The 17,305-nt window shown below is 40.2% G+C and overlaps 1 protein-coding gene across 1 annotated transcript in view; it reads right to left on the bottom strand.

Annotated features, from left to right (window-relative positions):
* Positions 1-1,502: 1,502 nt before the first annotated feature.
* Positions 1,503-17,305, bottom strand: part of mcm8 (minichromosome maintenance 8 homologous recombination repair factor) — a 30,251-nt gene continuing 14,448 nt past the window's right edge. The window contains exons 10-20 of the mRNA XM_078405619.1: positions 15,283-15,481; positions 15,166-15,196; positions 14,917-15,057; positions 13,051-13,192; positions 9,456-9,651; positions 8,488-8,707; positions 7,028-7,237; positions 5,655-5,731; positions 3,361-3,550; positions 2,703-2,843; positions 1,503-1,656 (exon numbers count right to left, since the gene is read on the bottom strand). Coding sequence (XP_078261745.1) covers positions 2,751-2,843; positions 3,361-3,550; positions 5,655-5,731; positions 7,028-7,237; positions 8,488-8,707; positions 9,456-9,651; positions 13,051-13,192; positions 14,917-15,057; positions 15,166-15,196; positions 15,283-15,481 — 1,499 coding nt within the window. The 3' untranslated portion in view covers positions 1,503-1,656; positions 2,703-2,750. The remainder of the gene's footprint in view (positions 1,657-2,702; positions 2,844-3,360; positions 3,551-5,654; positions 5,732-7,027; positions 7,238-8,487; positions 8,708-9,455; positions 9,652-13,050; positions 13,193-14,916; positions 15,058-15,165; positions 15,197-15,282; positions 15,482-17,305) is intronic.

Here is a 17,305-nt window from a genome sequence, read left to right as displayed (position 1 = left end):
CATCCCACAGCAGAAGATCAAATCAACAGCATTTGTCTTCATTGCAGGCTTCAAGAAAGCACATTTATTCGTAGGTTGCACTTACAATGCTGGAGAGCTCTGGCAACATCCTGAAGGCCTCATTAACCTTCAAGCATAACAAACATGTCTCCTGTGTTCTCTGTCAGCCTGTCCAAATCTTAATGACCTCCTTGGCGAACTCTTATACCTTAATCCAAACAATACACCATCCATTTGTCCAGTAGGAACATTACCCTGTAGCTGAACACATCCCTTTAAAAGTTGACCACAAATATTAAACCCATTGTGTTAATAATTGTGAGAAATTGCAACATCTCAAAGGAAATAGCTTGCTGAAATCAAGCATGTCAGTTTCAACATGGAATCGCAACTGCACCATGTCCTTTTGCAAATTCCTCAAACACTGAGTGCGAGAGGATGCTGTTAACTCTAAACAAACACAATTATCACTTTCTTGATCAAGATTTTTAACAGGCCAAACACTTTGCGACAGAAAACTTTACATTCGCTGATTAGCCGTTATTATTTTGGTTTATTTACTGTTCGAGTCATGAACCTTGATTACTGACCCTTTCTGAAAGCAAAGTGAAAAAGAGGACACTGGTTTCAAAACTCCAAATCAAAGATACTAGAGGAGCAAGATGAACCACTCCGTTGAAATCGCCTATACTGACGTGTAGTACGCAAAGGAGCCATTTTAGTAGGCAAAACACGCCGTTCGCTTAGCCTCTCACAGTGTAATCAGTGTTTTGGGGGAACAGTGTGCGTGATGATACCATAAAAATGCAGAATATATCTCATCTATGAATTTAGATTTTGTTATTTTTCTTTTTAAATGTTTCTGCAAGTTTCTGCCTACTAAAAAGGTGCCATGACATACTACGTTTTTTTTAGGGTTGAGTGGTCTATCTTACTCTACTCTATTATCTTTGCTCCAAATGCTAGTGCCAGAATATAAGTTTCATTCATGCAATCATGGAATAAGCTAAATGATTGGCATGATGCATGATTTAAATTAAATGCCATGTAATAACAGAGTAATGTGTTACAAGTACCAGCAGAGGGAGAAAATACTTTCCAAAAACATCATAAAGTATCCACTATCAACTTCTAAATTAATTTCTGTATTCCACTGAATATCCAGATAATGTGTTCAAGAAAATTTAAGAAACATGTATGGCTTAACAAATTTATTATTCCAAACAATGATAAGGTGAGCATTATATTTTATGTAAAAGAAAATATAAATGTTGGCAGTACTTGCGTATTACAATTTCAGAATACATTTCTACAACAGTACCAGAAATTTTGATCTGTACATTTGTAAAAATAATCAGTCACAGAATTATTGAATTAATTAAAAGGTGTTTCTATAAATAATACATTCTACTAATAGTTAACATTAAATTTCTACAGAAATTATATTTATTTCCATAATATAAATATGCAAAGTAATGACAAAAATGTCATAAATAATCCATTTAATATTTGCAATAATGTTTTCACATTGGGAAAAATTAAGCATTTGCTGACAAATTTTCTCTTCCTTCTCACTATAAATCTGCCGAGAAGGTCTGGGTGGAAACCTCCAAGTGCCTCAAATCTGTATATACTCCACACTTCCACGTTGGACTCCTACTCGCAGATGAGCATAAAATTAATTCAGTGGAAGAAACAAGTAGAATGACAACAAATTTTATTTCTTGAATTTCATTCACCAAACACTAAAGGTGCATTAAGAGAATCCATACGTCTCTTTTCTGTCCCCACATCTGATTTTAAAGTAAGCTTTTATACACATAGCTATGTTTCTGGTAGAAGTTCCTGATTAGAATGGGTGTCAGGGATTACGGGGAGAAGGCAAGAGAATGGGGTTGACAGGGAAGGATAGATCCACCACGATTGAATGGCGGAGTAGACTTGATGGGCCGAATGGCCTAATTCTGCTCCTAGAATTTATAAACTAATTAAATTCTTAAGCTAGTGCCGCAACTGACAAAATGCAATTGTTTAAATTTGAAGTTTCCATTATGAATTTCAATAAAGGCAAATATAAAGAAAAAAGATAAAATTTTAAAACAGTAAGTAAACGTCTGTGTGTCATGGCTTAATCTCAACTCAGCAGAGAAATCATCTTGTAAATTTCTATTTTCTCACACTCTCCCTTGCAATGTGTTCCACACCAGGTGAGACAGTGAACATGTTAGTTTCATTTGCCTCTGTCAACAATGTTAATGTGTAGGTAATACAGTGCACCATTTCATTGCTTTTGATGTTTTAAAACCCTTCTCTGTACTTCCCTTCAAAAACACAGCTAATACCAGAACCTGTCATTTGGCTCAGTGAAGATTAATATCCTTTTATATTTCAATTTTCTTCTGGAAAGACTGAATATTTCAGGAGAGAAGGAAAATATTCAGCATAACCTGCTCAGTTAGATTTATAATTCAAAGATTGTGAAATTAAGAGTCTTGAATGCATACTGCACTGCCAGGAAGGGCTAGTTTATTAATTCCCCCACTCCCGACCTAAAAATGTGAACCGCAAGTAAATAAATATTTCTGGCGCCGATACTATTTTACTGACTTTTAACTAAAAAGATATGGAGGTAATGTCATTTTAGTTTTTTATAGCCTTTGCCTTTGTTCAACGGGGTGAAATAACTCTACAAAATCACTTACTGTCGATAAATGTTCAATCTGCGAGGCAGATGCCTCAGCACCTTGCAGTCACATGGTTTGGAGCTGATAAAGCCTCGGTCCCTTTTTTAACAAGTAGCCTTGATCATTCAAAGCGTGAATAAATCCATTAAAATCAGATACCTGTACAATTTAAGACAAAACATCCCAGGGTTTTAATTTTTAATCTGTGGTTAAACCACTGCAGGATTAACAAAGCACCTTCAACATATAAAGCATCCTGTTTACTTTCTTTTTTGCAGAAAAATACCACAAGGGAACATCAGAATATGAAAGGGAGGTATTGAGCGAGTTGGAGCAATTCTTCAAGGTTAGGTGGAAAAGATGGGTTTGAAAGAGATTTTGGAAGAAAATTGATTTGAGACAGAATTTTCTGAAAAGGACTAAAATGACTGCAATTTTCACCAAAAGTGGGCTGAGCGAGCAGTCAAAGGGTGAACTGTTGAATGGGGAGGAGGTGGATAGGGTAGATTATGGAATGTGAAAAGACAGAAGACAAGGGAAAGAAACTTAAGGAAGATCAAAAGAAACAAGGAAAGAGAACATTCAGCATTTATTGAATACTTTTAACCTAATGACATCTAAAAATCACTTTCCTGGCACCATAGTACTTTTAAATTACAACAAAAAAAAGATTTACCTGTATTTGTATTTCTCTTGCTATTTCCTTGAGTTGTTGAAATTCAAAAACAGTTTTATACGTCTGTTCTGCTATTTTGTTCAAAGCAGCCACAAATCGTTTTGCCTGGGATCGTTTGCTCATACCAGATCCATGCTGCGAGCGTTGGAAGTCTAATCTTCCAAACTCATCGGAGAAAGTATCTAGTAAGCTGTAAAAACAACAACCGCAAATTATTGAAACAATATTAAGTATGTGTGGGGCAGTGCAAGAGAGAAGGCAGCATTGATAAACAGAAAATACACAAGATATCAGTTTTAAACCGAAGACCTAGTTGGCCTCCATTTACAGTTTTGAAATACTCTTTATAAACTGGACTAGAAATAGACGCAGAAATGTCAAGGTAATTATGTAACGGCATTATCTACCTCAGACACCAAGCATGAAGACTTAGAAGGGAGCAAAATCAATAATAATAGATTATGTAACAACAGTATCTACCTTGGACACCAAGCATGGAAGACTTGGAAGGCGGCAAAATCAATAGCAATAGATTAGCCCGATAAAAGAATTGAGGAGACATGAAATGCCTAACTGTCCAAAAAATATAAACAGCACGACAGAAATACCATAATAAAAATGGTCACTTAAAACAGTTAGTGCATTTCATAATTGATATAAGGTATGGCTGCCAAAATGTTGTGTAAATTTAAATGGCCGCATGAGAAGCATGACACTTCATGTTTTTAAACAAAAGGATTAAAAAAATTGTTTGGTACTAACATTGGATCCCCAGTGCCAACTTCTACATATTTCTAATTTTACTTTCTCACCTAATTGAATTGATTGATTGAAAGATAGAGCATGGAAATAGGCCCCTCAGCCCACGCCGAGCATCAATCACTTGTTCACACTAGTTATCCCACTTTCTCATCCACTCCTTACATACTAGATTTACGACAATTTACAGCGGCCTATTAACCTACAAATCCGCACTTGTTAGAGATGTGACAGTAAAACAGAGCACCCAAAAAAAATCCATTTGATCACAGGGAGAATGTGCAAACTCCACACAGACAGCATCCACGGTGAGGATTGAACCCTGTGAGGCAGCAGCTCTACCAGTGCATTATTGAGCCACCCCCACCCCCCTGGAAAACTCCAATTTTTAAATTGTCTGTGCCATCATTCAAAGCACAAAATTACGTTATCCTATTACAAACCTAAATGGGGTTTTCTACACTTTTCTGAAGCTCCTAGTCACTTCATCAAAATATTAGAATATTAAGAATCAGGCCAATTTTAGATTGGACCTTCAAATATAGATCTTGAAAATTGCAGGATCACCATAGGCTTGAGACCTAAAGCATGCTAACTTTCTGGATAGGACAGGTTTAGAGAAATACTAGACCAAGTGGACCCTTTAAGCCCAAACCTCTCCTGCATTGGTGCAACAGCCTTTCCTCCCCCACTCCCTCTCCTCCCCCCCCTCGCCCTCCCCTCCCTCCTCTCCCCCCCCCCTCTGCTCCCTCCCTTCCCCTCCCTCGTCCCCTTCCTCCCCCCTCCCTTCACCCCCCTCCCCCTCCCCCCTCAACCCCCCTTATCCTCCCTTCTCCCCCCCCTCCCTCCCCCCTCCCTAGGAGATAGATTTAAACTTTAAAATGTGAATAACTTTAAAAATATAACACCGATTTCAATGAAACTTCTTCCATTAGCACCAAAGGGACGAAGGTGAGCCTAAAATTGTCGCGCTATCGTGTACCGTTTTGGCTGTAGTTCAGGAACAAACAAACAAACAAATGAGAGTTTTAGTGTATAGATGAGCCAAATGCAGGCAGCTGGAACTAGTGTAGATGGAACATGTTGGTCAGTGTGGGCAAGTTAGGCCGAAGGGCCTGTTTCCACACTGTATGGCTTCAAAGGAGTAAAACTTATTTGACAATCCTAAAATGCTCTTTCTTAAAAGTAGGAAAACAATTCTCAAGGAGAGGAGTATGCATTAAAGACCTTTATTTCTATGATAAGGCTTTGAAATAAATCAAACCTAATCACCTAATAGTATTCAACTAAACATTTAATAAATACAATTTCCCACTTTAATTGTGGGTCTAAAATATAAATCTGTTTCTCTCACCACTGATACTGCCTGACTTGCTGAGTATTTTCAGCATTTTCTGTTTTTATTTCAAATTTTTGAGGATCTAGTTTTTATTTTACTTTTCCCTATAACTCAGTTCATGGTCAACATTATATATCATGATGTAAACTTTTAAATTACTACTTTTCATCTAGTAAAATAATATTTGAAAGGTTACCTGTGTTTCATGATATCCACAACATCCTCTGCATCACTTTTTGCTGCATTTTCTCGAAGCTCTAATCTTGCTCTTGCCTTTCAAAAAAAACAGAAAGATTTCTTCAGAGCACTCCATACCACATTGAAACAAAACATAATATATACCAAAAGGTTCAAAGTGCTGGAGTAACTCAGCGGATCAGGCAGCATGTAGAACATGGATAGGTGATGTTTCAGCTTGGGACCCTTCTTCAGAAGCCCAGTCTGAAGAAGGGTCCCAACCCAAACTCTACACAGACAGCATCCCCGGTGAGGATTGAATCCTGTGAGGCAGCAGCTCTACCAGTGCACTACTGAGCCCCCCCCTGGAAAATTCAGTTCTCCAGAGATTTCTACATAATATACACCAGCATTGGAAAAAGAGTTTGCGTTTAATTTATTGGCACGTGCACCGAGGTACAGTGAAAAGCTTTTGTTGCAAAAAGGTATAGCAATGTTTGAGCTAAGTCCATTAATCATGGAAAAAATGGTCTGCTTCCAAATATTTCAGAAGATGTATTTTAGTGTCAATTAGTACCCAACTATACCATCGATAGGATCCAACTAAAATATTACGGCACTTCACAAAAAGATGATTTTGGAACTCGTGATTAAGTGAACCTGCTGTACATTTTTAATAATACTCAAAACTATGACCTGTTTCAAGATCAAAATGTAGAGTAAGATTCTAACATACTTATGTTGTGTTTGCCCCTCAAATGGAAATTAAGCATCATCACATGTCCCAAGAACATTTACGTGCATGTAATTAAAATTAATAACTTACTCCACGAATTGCAACACCCAAAATATTCCTTCCAAGTCTTCCGTGCTTTTAAGGAGCTATCACATGAAAGTATAAGACATCTCCTCCACAAATTTGATTTGCACATGTATTCAGGGGCTACACTTGCAGAAACAGCTGTCATGATATGTGATGCATGCTTTCGTACAACATAAGTAAGATCGACCAGGACCTGGTGCTGAAAGCCAACTTTCGGTTGGGTCTTCTCTTAAATTACAGATATGTTTATATTGACTCTTGCTCATCGACCCCCAACCCATTTACTTCCACCACATTCCCAGTAACCAACTATGACATCCCCCCTCCACGTTTCAAAGAGCCCACGTCACTTTGACCATCCCTCTTCTTCACAGCCTTCTCTTTCTGACAGAATAGAATGTATGGTTTTGTCCATTGGAAACGATTTGAAGTCTTGGATCTCACATACACAAAAGAATTTTGCCGCGTGAGGACTTCTTAAGGGAAAAATATCGATTGGCTTGTTAAATACTTCCCACTTAAACAGCTTGAACAAATTTATTCGCTTTTGAAAATACATGCACAATTACCTCTGTGAGCCTTATAAGGGACTCAAGCTGTCTTGTGGTAATTGGAGTGCTATCTGGGCCTTGATTCTGTCTCCTCAACTCTAGGTAAAACTCCTGAAGTACTTGAGCTGCTTCAATAGATAACTTTGGAGAAACGTAATGACGTGCATATCCAACATATTTTCTGAGTAACTGATGAGGTATAGGATCAAAATGTTCTCCAGGTGAAACCTTGGAAACACAAACACTTTCGATGAGAATGTTATACATTGGGAGAAAACAAACATTGGATTTCTGATGGCACTCAATCATTGGAGACGATGTCCCCAATCAACAGCATTAAATGCGCCACATCAGTAGATTCATAGGATTACTCTGCTCAGAAATTCAATTTTGGCAGCTATTCTATAGCACATTTATTGCACCTGACAGGGAATTACTTTATAGGCGTGGTGTCTATTAGATTATCTGATAAAATATATACATTTGTTTCAAATATTGATTGTTACTTGTCTGGATCTAGAATCATCATAAACAACACAAAGCCATAAAATTATATACTGGTTTTATGGCCCACTATTCAATTACAGGTGCCTCTAATGTACTACATTTGCATTATCTCCCATTTCTTACTAAATGAGGACTGTCTGGGTAAGGTGGAATACTTGCCCTCAGCACTTAGTGAAAGTAGCCGGTATTAAATATGTACAAATCATAGGTAAATACACAGAAAGCACTTTTTATTCTGTGCCATTTATCTACTTAAACATCAGCCTTAGAAACACATTGTGATGCTCTGTTATGACTCTTATATATCTCACTCGTATTTCTAAAGGAACTGGTCAAATGTATTAATTCTGAAAAGTTTTTGTTGAGCCTGCACACTCTAAACTTATACCCAGACACCAATAATGAAAAATACTTTTCACCAATGTAATGTACAGTTTCCCAGAAATTTCACCATTCTAAATGTTTATTGTCTACCTGTCATTTTAACCTTGTCTGGATGACGAGCAGAAATTATATTTTAGTTTTGGGTTATTGGCTAGTGAGAGTTTAATACTTTATTCCCGGTTACAATCAAGCCGCTGTCTTATTCATGACTAGATTAGTTTAGTTTTAGTTTATAGATACAGCGCGGAAACAGGCCCTTTGGCCCACCAAGTCCGTGCCGACCAGCAATCCCCGCACACTTATGATATCCCACCCACCCTAGGGACAATTATACCGAGCCAATTAACCTACAAACCTGTACGTATTTGGAGTGTGGGAGGAAACCAGAGATCCCGGAGAAAACCCACATAGGTCACAGGGAGAACATACAAATTCCGTACAGACAGGACCTATAGTCAGTACCCGGGTCTCTGGTACAGTAAGGCAGCAACTTTACCGCTGCTCCACTCTGCCACCCCTATTCTCACATAATTTTATACTGATCACATAAATATTTTTGGTTTCACCATTTTGGGATATTTCCATACCTTTAACTTGTCAGATAAAGGTTTGTCTTGAACAGTTTCGAGAAATGAACAGTTAGTATCTTGTGTGCTGTGACGTGAAACTGTGGCACTGCTCAGAACTGTCTTCCTCCCTGCATGTAAAGCCATCACATGCTCAGAAAGAAGGCTGTCGTGATCTTCGTTTGGAGTATCAAGCAGAATAAATACCAAATCAAATCTTGAAAGAAGAGCACTACCCATTCTGTAACATGAAATACAAAAATGTAAACTGCAAATACATTAAGCTATTAACGTAATACTGCATAATTTTACTCTGTAAAAATAGAACAATATATAATTCATATTGATTACCATTGACATGATTACTATTACTCTACAGCACAAGGAATATTGAAATGGATGTCCTCAGGAAGTAAATATTTTAATCGTTTGAATAACAAATAATTTTGAAAACTATTATTATTGGCTTCTTGGAAAAAAATAGCTATTTGTAGCTTTTTAATATCCTAAATTTAACTGTGCATATAAGGAGATGTTCTTATTTTATGCTGAAATAAATTTATTATTCAAGATTTGATTATATAAATTACATATAGCTGATCGAGCTGCTGCCTCACAGCGCCAGAGACCTGGGTTCAATCCATACCTTGGATTCTGTGTGTGTGGAGTTTGCACGTTCTCCCTGTGATCACGTGAGTTTCATCCTGGTGCTCCAGTTTCCACCCACATCCCAAAGACGTGCGGGTTTGTAGGTTAATTGGCTTCAATAAATTGCCCCCAGTAAATTCCCCTTATATGTATGCAAAAGTGGGGTAACATGGAACTGATGTGAATGGGTGATCGATGGGCAGAGTGTACTTGGTGGGCCAAAGAGCCTATTTCCATGCAGTAATTTGTCAATCAATCAATAAGGAATGTTGGAGGGACTGGCTTTTGCACGGTTTGAATTGCCAATGCACTAAAATGTTACTTGTACAAGCACAACTTACTTCAGGTTCTCAGACACCGTTTTAGCTTTGCTATAGTGACCTCCAGCAGGATTAGCAGCAGCAAGGATTGAAGTTCTGGCAGGCAAATTGCAAACAATTCCAGCTTTCGCTAGGCTAATAGTCTGTTGCTCCATGGCTTCGAGCAAGGCCTGGTGCTGGTTTCCCATTTTATCAAATTCATCAATACAGCAAATGCCTGAAATTTGTCAAAGAAAACTAAATAAAATACATTATCATAAGAGAACAATTATACTGAAATAATCGAATAATACCAGTAGTTTCTGACAATCTGATAACCCTAATGTAACATTGCTAATATTGTTTCAAGATTCAAGATATCTTTATTTGACGAAATTTAGTCACCCACAGTCCAATAATAAAAGCAATAAAACAAGCAAATTACACAACCCCAACCAACACACAAAAAAAAAGAAACATCCATCACAGTGAGTCTCCTCCAGTCACCTCCTCACTGTGATGGAAGGTCAGAATGTCTTTTCCCTTCCCCTGCCGTCTTCTCCCACGGTCAGGCTGGTGTCGTTGCCACGTTCCAGGCCACGCTGGACGGTGAAAGGTTCACAGCGGGCCGACCCAAGCCCCGCGATCCGGGGCGGGCGAAGATGCTTCCGCTGCTGCTGCACGTCGGGGCGGTCGTGGCTCCCGACATTGAAGCCCCCGCCGAGCAGAGAAAAATCCCGCGGCCTATTTCAGGCCGCGCCAGACGGTGAAATGTCCGCGGCGGGCCGAACCAAGCCCCGCGATACGGGGCGGGCGAAGACGCTGCCGCTGCCGGAGCTCCCGATGTCGGCATCCACGCGGCCTGAGCCTAAGGCGAGTCGCAGCCACTCCCGCAGCCTCCGAGGACGGCCAGCTCCGCTGATGGTGAGTCCGTTCCGCGGGCTCTGCGAACCAGAGCCCTGGAGGCCGCCAGCTCCAGGAGTTGGGCCGATGGTTGGGCCGCAGCAGGAACGGAGATCCGACCCAGAAAACAAAGGTCGGGTCTCCGTTCGGAAGGGACACATCTACAATTTTACAGTTCCCCCCCTCGCCCCCACCCACACACATAGTACACAAACACAAAAACACGACATCACATCTACAATTAAGACAAAAAAACACAGAGACAAACGGACCGCAGGTAAGCCGCAGCTGCTAGGGCAGCGCCGCCATTTTTGGAACAAAGCAAAAAGGAAGCAAAGCAAATTGTTGAAATATGTGCTGAAACCTCAGGATTTTAATCCATGACAATGATCCCGATGGCCTTGCTGACAGGCCGAGATCTTATCCTGTAACCAGTCTTTCAAGTGGGAGCCATTATTCAGCCCACAATATTTGCCAACTCTTTGAAAGTCAATCCAATTTAGTCCTATTCACAATCTTTTTCCTCAGAACCCAAAAATTTGTGCTCTTCAATTGGCTTTCAAAAATTATGGAATATTTCAACTTGTTTTCCAGATCTTACCAACTCTTGATATATTGGGTAGACTGTTGGCTTTCCCTTTAATTCTTTTGCCACCTTTATCAGAAAACTTGAAGGTTCAGAAATAGCTAATGACGAAACTGCCAAACCAGAAATCTAAGCTCATAATGTTGAATAGCGGTCAGTTGTCTCCTTAACCTTTCTTGCTCTTGGGAAAACAATTCCACCAGTTCTCCAATTTCTACTCAGAAATGAAGTTCCTCATCCCAGATAAGCTGACTCTATATGTTTTCTAACCGCCTTGTTAAACTTCTGACTTTTCCACTGAATCATAGCATGGAAAGAGTCCTTCAGCTCACCAAGATCACACTGACAATCAAACACAACTTTGTGGTGTGGGGAGAAACTGGAGCACTCAGATGAAACCCATGTAGTTATCAAGAAAATGTGCAAACTCCACAAAATCAGCACCCAAGGCAGCTCTGAACGTGTGGGTCAAATAGTGATTTGTAAATGTGACCTCTTAATATTTTGTACTCACTGCCAGTATTTACAAAGCATAAGCATCCCATGCACTTTTCTCAGCTGCCTCAACGAGCACTTTCACAGGAGCTTGGCAAGTCGAAGAAATGGAAGAATGATGTCCAACGAGATGGGAGAGGGGTTCCATTAGATGAGGCCAACAAAACAACATTGTGAAATGCTTTTTCTTTAAAAATTGCTCCAACGCCATTTTTTTCAACATTACTAGGTGTGATTATGCGTCAAAAATTTAGCATGTTAACTTGCAGTGCACATGTTAAGACCAACTAATTGGCAGCCCAATTTTAGTTTTTGAGTATTGGCAATGAAATTATAAGGCACCCACAGAAACATGTTAATGTGGTACGACGTTATTCAGCTGCGACAGTCCTTCATTTGTGATGATATCATGTGCCATGGAGTTTCCTTTGACTGCGGGAATTCACACAAAGGTTTTTTTTCTCTCAGACCTGCCACTGCAGAAAGTGGAGAGTAAAGTTGGTTTGGAAGCATTTTAGGTAGGGGAGGTGGAATGAGAAATTTTGGGATGAGGGGAAACAGTCCATACGGAGGACAATTCTGAGGAAAAAGGAGGGGTGTCAGGATAGTGGGAGGGCAGGGGGGATGAAGAGGAGTTAAGAGCCTGAAGACATTGGCTGAGAAGAAAGGCTGAGGGCCTAGAGCAAATCATTAAGAAAACAAAACACCCGAAAGAGCAGTTCAGCAGCTCAGATGGTAGAGCTGCTGCCTCACATCTCCAATGACCTGGGTTTAATCCTGACCTCTCCTGTTGTCTGTGCACGGTTTACATGCTCTCTCTGTGACGGCATAGGGTTCATTTCATATCTTGATGACCTGTTAGTTGCTAGGTTAATTGGCTACTGTAAATTATCTGTAGATTCTGGGAGGAGATGATGGGAGTGTGGGGAGAATAAAATAGATTTGGGACACCTCTGACATTCAGCCCACAATATTCGCAAGCTCTTTGAAAGTCAATCCAATTTAGTCCTATTCTCAATCTATTTGATGTGGCCTGGTTTTAATCAGACCTGCTTTGAATAACACTGAAGCTGGATCCATCTATTCAATTAATGTCTGCTTGGACGTGTGAAGGCCATTTCATTTGTGGCCACCTGCAAGTTACTTCAAATCAAGCACTGCTTTCAACGTCATTGTGTGTGCCTAACAACCTGTGTGCACAAGGACATCTGTCGCATAGACCCCAAACAAAAATCCATAAGTACATCAAATATCAAGTGCATCAGCTTTGTTTGCAATCAGTTTTGATAACTTTTTATTGCATATCGCACATAAATTTTGTGCTGCACTATATATCATTTCTTAGCAATGCTGAAGTAATATTCATTCCCAGCTCCATCCCATGGTCACAAGGAAAATATAGCAAATAATTCCATTTATTTCCCAAATATAATCCACTGCTGCTTGGCACATTACCTTGATTTTCTTATTCCTTTTAAATAACGTATTCATAAAAATACAGCATTGCACAGACCAATAAATTAGACTAAATTAAGTTTACAATTCTTAAACACACAACCAAACACTATGATCAGAAATACTGTCAATGCACTTTTAATTGCATTGTAATGCGTAAGCTTTCAGTCAGTGATACATCCCTAATTTGTGAGTTACCTTGATCAGCAAGTACAAGAGCTCCTGCTTCCAATGCAAAGTCTCCTGATCCACTGTCCCGAGACAAAGTTACGGTAAGTCCTGAAGAGGTAGTGGTGTTGCCACAGACATATACTCCCCGTGGGGCAATATTGCACACGGCCTAAGAATATTAAAAGTAGATACTTAAGCAAAAAAAAATCGCTAAGCATAAAGTGCATAATTAGCAGCAGTTTTGCAGCCAATAGTTAATTGGATCAAAACAGCAAATATGTTTCCAATATATTTTGAAAATCAAATAACAGTGGCTTAGTATTAAATCTTAATGTTTATGTTTTTAACATTCACTTTACATTATTTTCGATAAGTATTCTCAACTAAATAAATCAAATGAAAAAACAATAGATTTTCCAACAATAAACCGTGCAGTAAAATTTGTCTAATGGAAACACGATAAATTGAAGGACTGTATCGACAGCCTCCAGAGTGCCAATATAAATCCTGCTTTGCCAAGCTGCAAATAATAGAAATTTATATTTGATTTTAACAATATAGTTGAAAAAAATGTATATAAATTGTAGCTAAGTCCACTTAAACATTTTCAACCATTTACCATGAAGAATTGTGCGTTATCCCCAGCAAAAACAAAGTCTGTTAAATTATTTAAATATTATTGCATGGGGATAGGCACATGAAGATTTAACACACATGAAATTACTTCATGTTTTTCTTTACAGAAAATAAGCAATTTGTATCTCGAATAAAATTGATTAAATGTGTTTTGTTTCATAATCAAGGTCAATAATGCATAGACAACCCAAACGATCCAGAAATGGATATCTTTATTCCAAAACTTTGCTCAGTTTGCCCACGATAACCTACTTTATATAGAAACAAGAAATTGCAGATGGTGGTTTACAAAAAAAAGACACAAAGTGCCAGAGTAACATGCCAGAGATGAAAAGAAAGAAGGTATGAGATGAAAGGATTGAAGTTACGAATAGTGTGAGACAAAAGGATTGAAGAGTTGTGAATGGTGTTCACAGTCTGTGATTCTCTTCCCATTCACTATTGCCCGTTATAACTAAAGTTCAATTGTAGGATATCAATTCCAGAAAAAGCAACTAGATATCTTCATCTAAAAACGCACTATACCTCAAAAGGAGGACCCGGCGTGGGGAGATCGCTGTGTGGGACGGTGGGAGAACAAAGGGGGACCCGGTTTGGGGGAAGGGGGCACTCTAGTTTAGAATCCTCTGCCCAGGGGATAAGTCTGCGTTTGTTCGTTCCGGTTCATTCCCGTTTAGGCGCTGTGCACACGGCAGCCAGTCAACAGTCGCTTGTCCTTTTTTTTTCACTTTTAATTTCAAGTTTTTGTGTACCTTGTGGGCTGTGACTGTTGGCAGACCAATTTCCCTCCAGGGATGAATAAAGTTTATTGTATCATATCGTTAAAAAAGATTTGTATTCACTCAGCTATGAGGTGGCAGCTGGGGTTCATGCCACTGTGCTACCATCTGATAGTTGGTCAATACAAACTCAAGAAAACTATTGAAAATATTTCAATGGTAAAGATTTAATAGGAACGCGAGGTGCAACTTTTTCACTGAGGGTAGTTGGTATGTGGAATGAGTTATGAAAGGGGGAGGTTAAGGCAGGTACTTTAACAGAAAAGACATTTGGGTAGACACATGAACAGGAAATGTTGAGAGGGACATGGGCCAAATTGGCTGGCTTAGCTGGGGCATCATAAACAGGTTGGGCCAAAGGGATGGTTTCCATGCTATATGACTCCATAATATTGTGTTCATAAGCAAAAAAAATGTATGCCATTTTTAAAATTGTCACATTTTGCTTCTACAGGAATTTTTAAAATTGATTACTTGCCTGTAAAAGTTGGCTTTTTCCCAGTCCAGGATCACCAACTATCAAGACATGAGGATCACCTCGAACAGGAATACGGTTCTTATCATCCACATATTTTTGGCAGCCTCCAAAGAGTGCCAATATTAATCCTGCTTTGACAAGCTGCAAACAATAAAAGAACTGCATATCTGGAACTTTCATTCAGTAAAAGCAGAAAAGGATTGAGCAAGGAGAAACATTGTTTTTTTTAAACTATACCATGACACTCACCTCATGACCATAGATAGCAGGACACAACGAACTGAAAAACAAAATATTAAAGTGTATATTTCCTTAAAATTGTAGAATCATTCTGAAAGGCAAGTAAAGAAATAGGAAACAACGTACTTCACAAATAATTTGAGAAGATTTTTTTCAGCCTGAATCTCTTGAATTGCATATAGATCTTTAAGTGTAAACTCCATGGAAGACAAACCACCAGATAACTCTTCCGAACTCACATTCCTCCGTCCTTTTCCATTACTGATAGAATTGGCCTCAATATACAAGAGGAACATGCATTTGTCATCTTTGTTTCTGGATTTTCCTAAAAATAAAATTGAACAGACCTCTGAGTAGATAAATTAAATGTAGACGACTTGTGTACTTTCCCTTAACCTGATCAAAGTTAATCAAAAGAACCAACGGACTAAAAGGTACATAAGCTAGGGGAACAGTCTACAACATTCATGCTGTATACCTTTCTTTGGATTAAATGTAATACAAAGTTACAGGATTGTAGTCCATGATTTTATTTCGGAGTCACGTGAGTGACTACGTGAAGACCCCGTCCAGCACGTATGCGCGACATTAGCGTTCATGCAGTGCACCCGCGACGAACGGGAGTTCAAGGTGCTCCCGCTACAAATTGAAAAGTCGGGCCGACAGGTAAGTTTTACCGTGGCCGTGAGTATTTTCTCTGTGGTCTGCTTTATGTTCCAGGAAAATGAGCAAGACCAGAGGGAAGAAATTTGCAGCTCGCCCCCGTTCGTCTTCCGTTGAGGAACGTTCTTTGGAGGGGGGGCAAGAGGCGGCAGCAATAACTACCGAGCCGAGCCCAGCACCGCTAGTGCAGCCTGAGCAGCGAGCTGTAGGTACCTGCAGCCAGAACCGGGCGGTAGTATCCGACGATTCGGATGAAGATGCCACACCGCTCGAGAGCGGCACTGGCAGCCGCCTAAGCCGAATGGAACGGCTTATGGAGCAAATGCTCCAGCGAGATCTGCTGAGAGAGCAGCAGCAGACTCGCCAAGGGAGCCCAGGCACTCCCGCAGTGCCCTTTACGGCACTGGCCATTGCCTCACCTTCTTTTGAAGGCAGCATTGGCGACCAGGTCTGGGCTGGTCAACAAGAGGGGTTGTTGGCTGAAGATGTCCGGAGTACGCAGAGTGTACAGGATCAGGAAGAGCTGCTGGGTGTGGTCAACCGCTACGTGGTCATTCCACGAGGGGGTCGGCCTTTAGAGCCGAAACTTGCAGCCAGCATTGACCACCTGTCCTCAAAACCCCTACAAGAACGGGTGGTCAATGAGGCTCTTGAACTATATACAGCCCCAGAAAATTGTACATCATTGAATGTACCAGCTGTAAACAGCCAAATTTGGGGACATTTGGGGCAGAACATCAGGAGCCTGGAGTTGAAGCTCCAGAAAATCCTTAAACTCCTGACTGCAGGGATGACATCATATGCTCGGTCCATTGATGGTGTGGACATCTCCACAAATCAGCAAGATACATTAGCTCTGCTGTGCACCACTCAATATCAGATAAACAATTTACGGAAGGAAATCATCAAGCCTGCCCTCAACCCTAAGTTTGCGGGACTTTGCAAAACACCGGGTTCAGAACCTCCAATTCTGCTTTTTGGAAAGGACCTTCCAAAAAAGGTGAAAGACCTAGAGGAAGAATCCAAGACCTTTGGTCTCGTGAGGGCAGGTTTGGGACCGAGCAGACCTAACAAACCCAGGCGGCAGTACCCCACGGCGTCCACCAGTCGTAGACCACCATATGGGACTGGTGAAAGCTCGGGGTCCGCAACCATTCCCCGTAAGCCTTTTTTAGGCCCGCGCCCAGAGCGGACCCCATGGAAAATGCGCCACCCCCAACAACATCAACGTCAACATCTACATCAACAGCAGCCCTCTACAGCCCAGCAGACACCTCATCGTCCAGCGAAGAGGCAGAAGTAGCACCAGTAACCATGGAGGTAGGTGGATCTGGTTCCTCTCAGCATATGAGCAGTAGGGGCTCTATACTATCAGGGGGGAGATTGCACTTGTTTTTGGATGCATGGGAAACCATCACTAATGACAAGTACATACTAAGCTGCATTCATGGCTATAAAATTGACTTTGTTCATGAAAACATTCCGC

The sequence above is a fragment of the Rhinoraja longicauda genome, chromosome 9 (genome assembly GCF_053455715.1).
Source record: "Rhinoraja longicauda isolate Sanriku21f chromosome 9, sRhiLon1.1, whole genome shotgun sequence".
Taxonomy (NCBI): domain Eukaryota; kingdom Metazoa; phylum Chordata; class Chondrichthyes; order Rajiformes; family Arhynchobatidae; genus Rhinoraja; species Rhinoraja longicauda.
The sequence above is the reverse complement of the archived record's forward strand: the minus strand, read 5'-3'. Positions and strand labels throughout refer to the sequence as shown.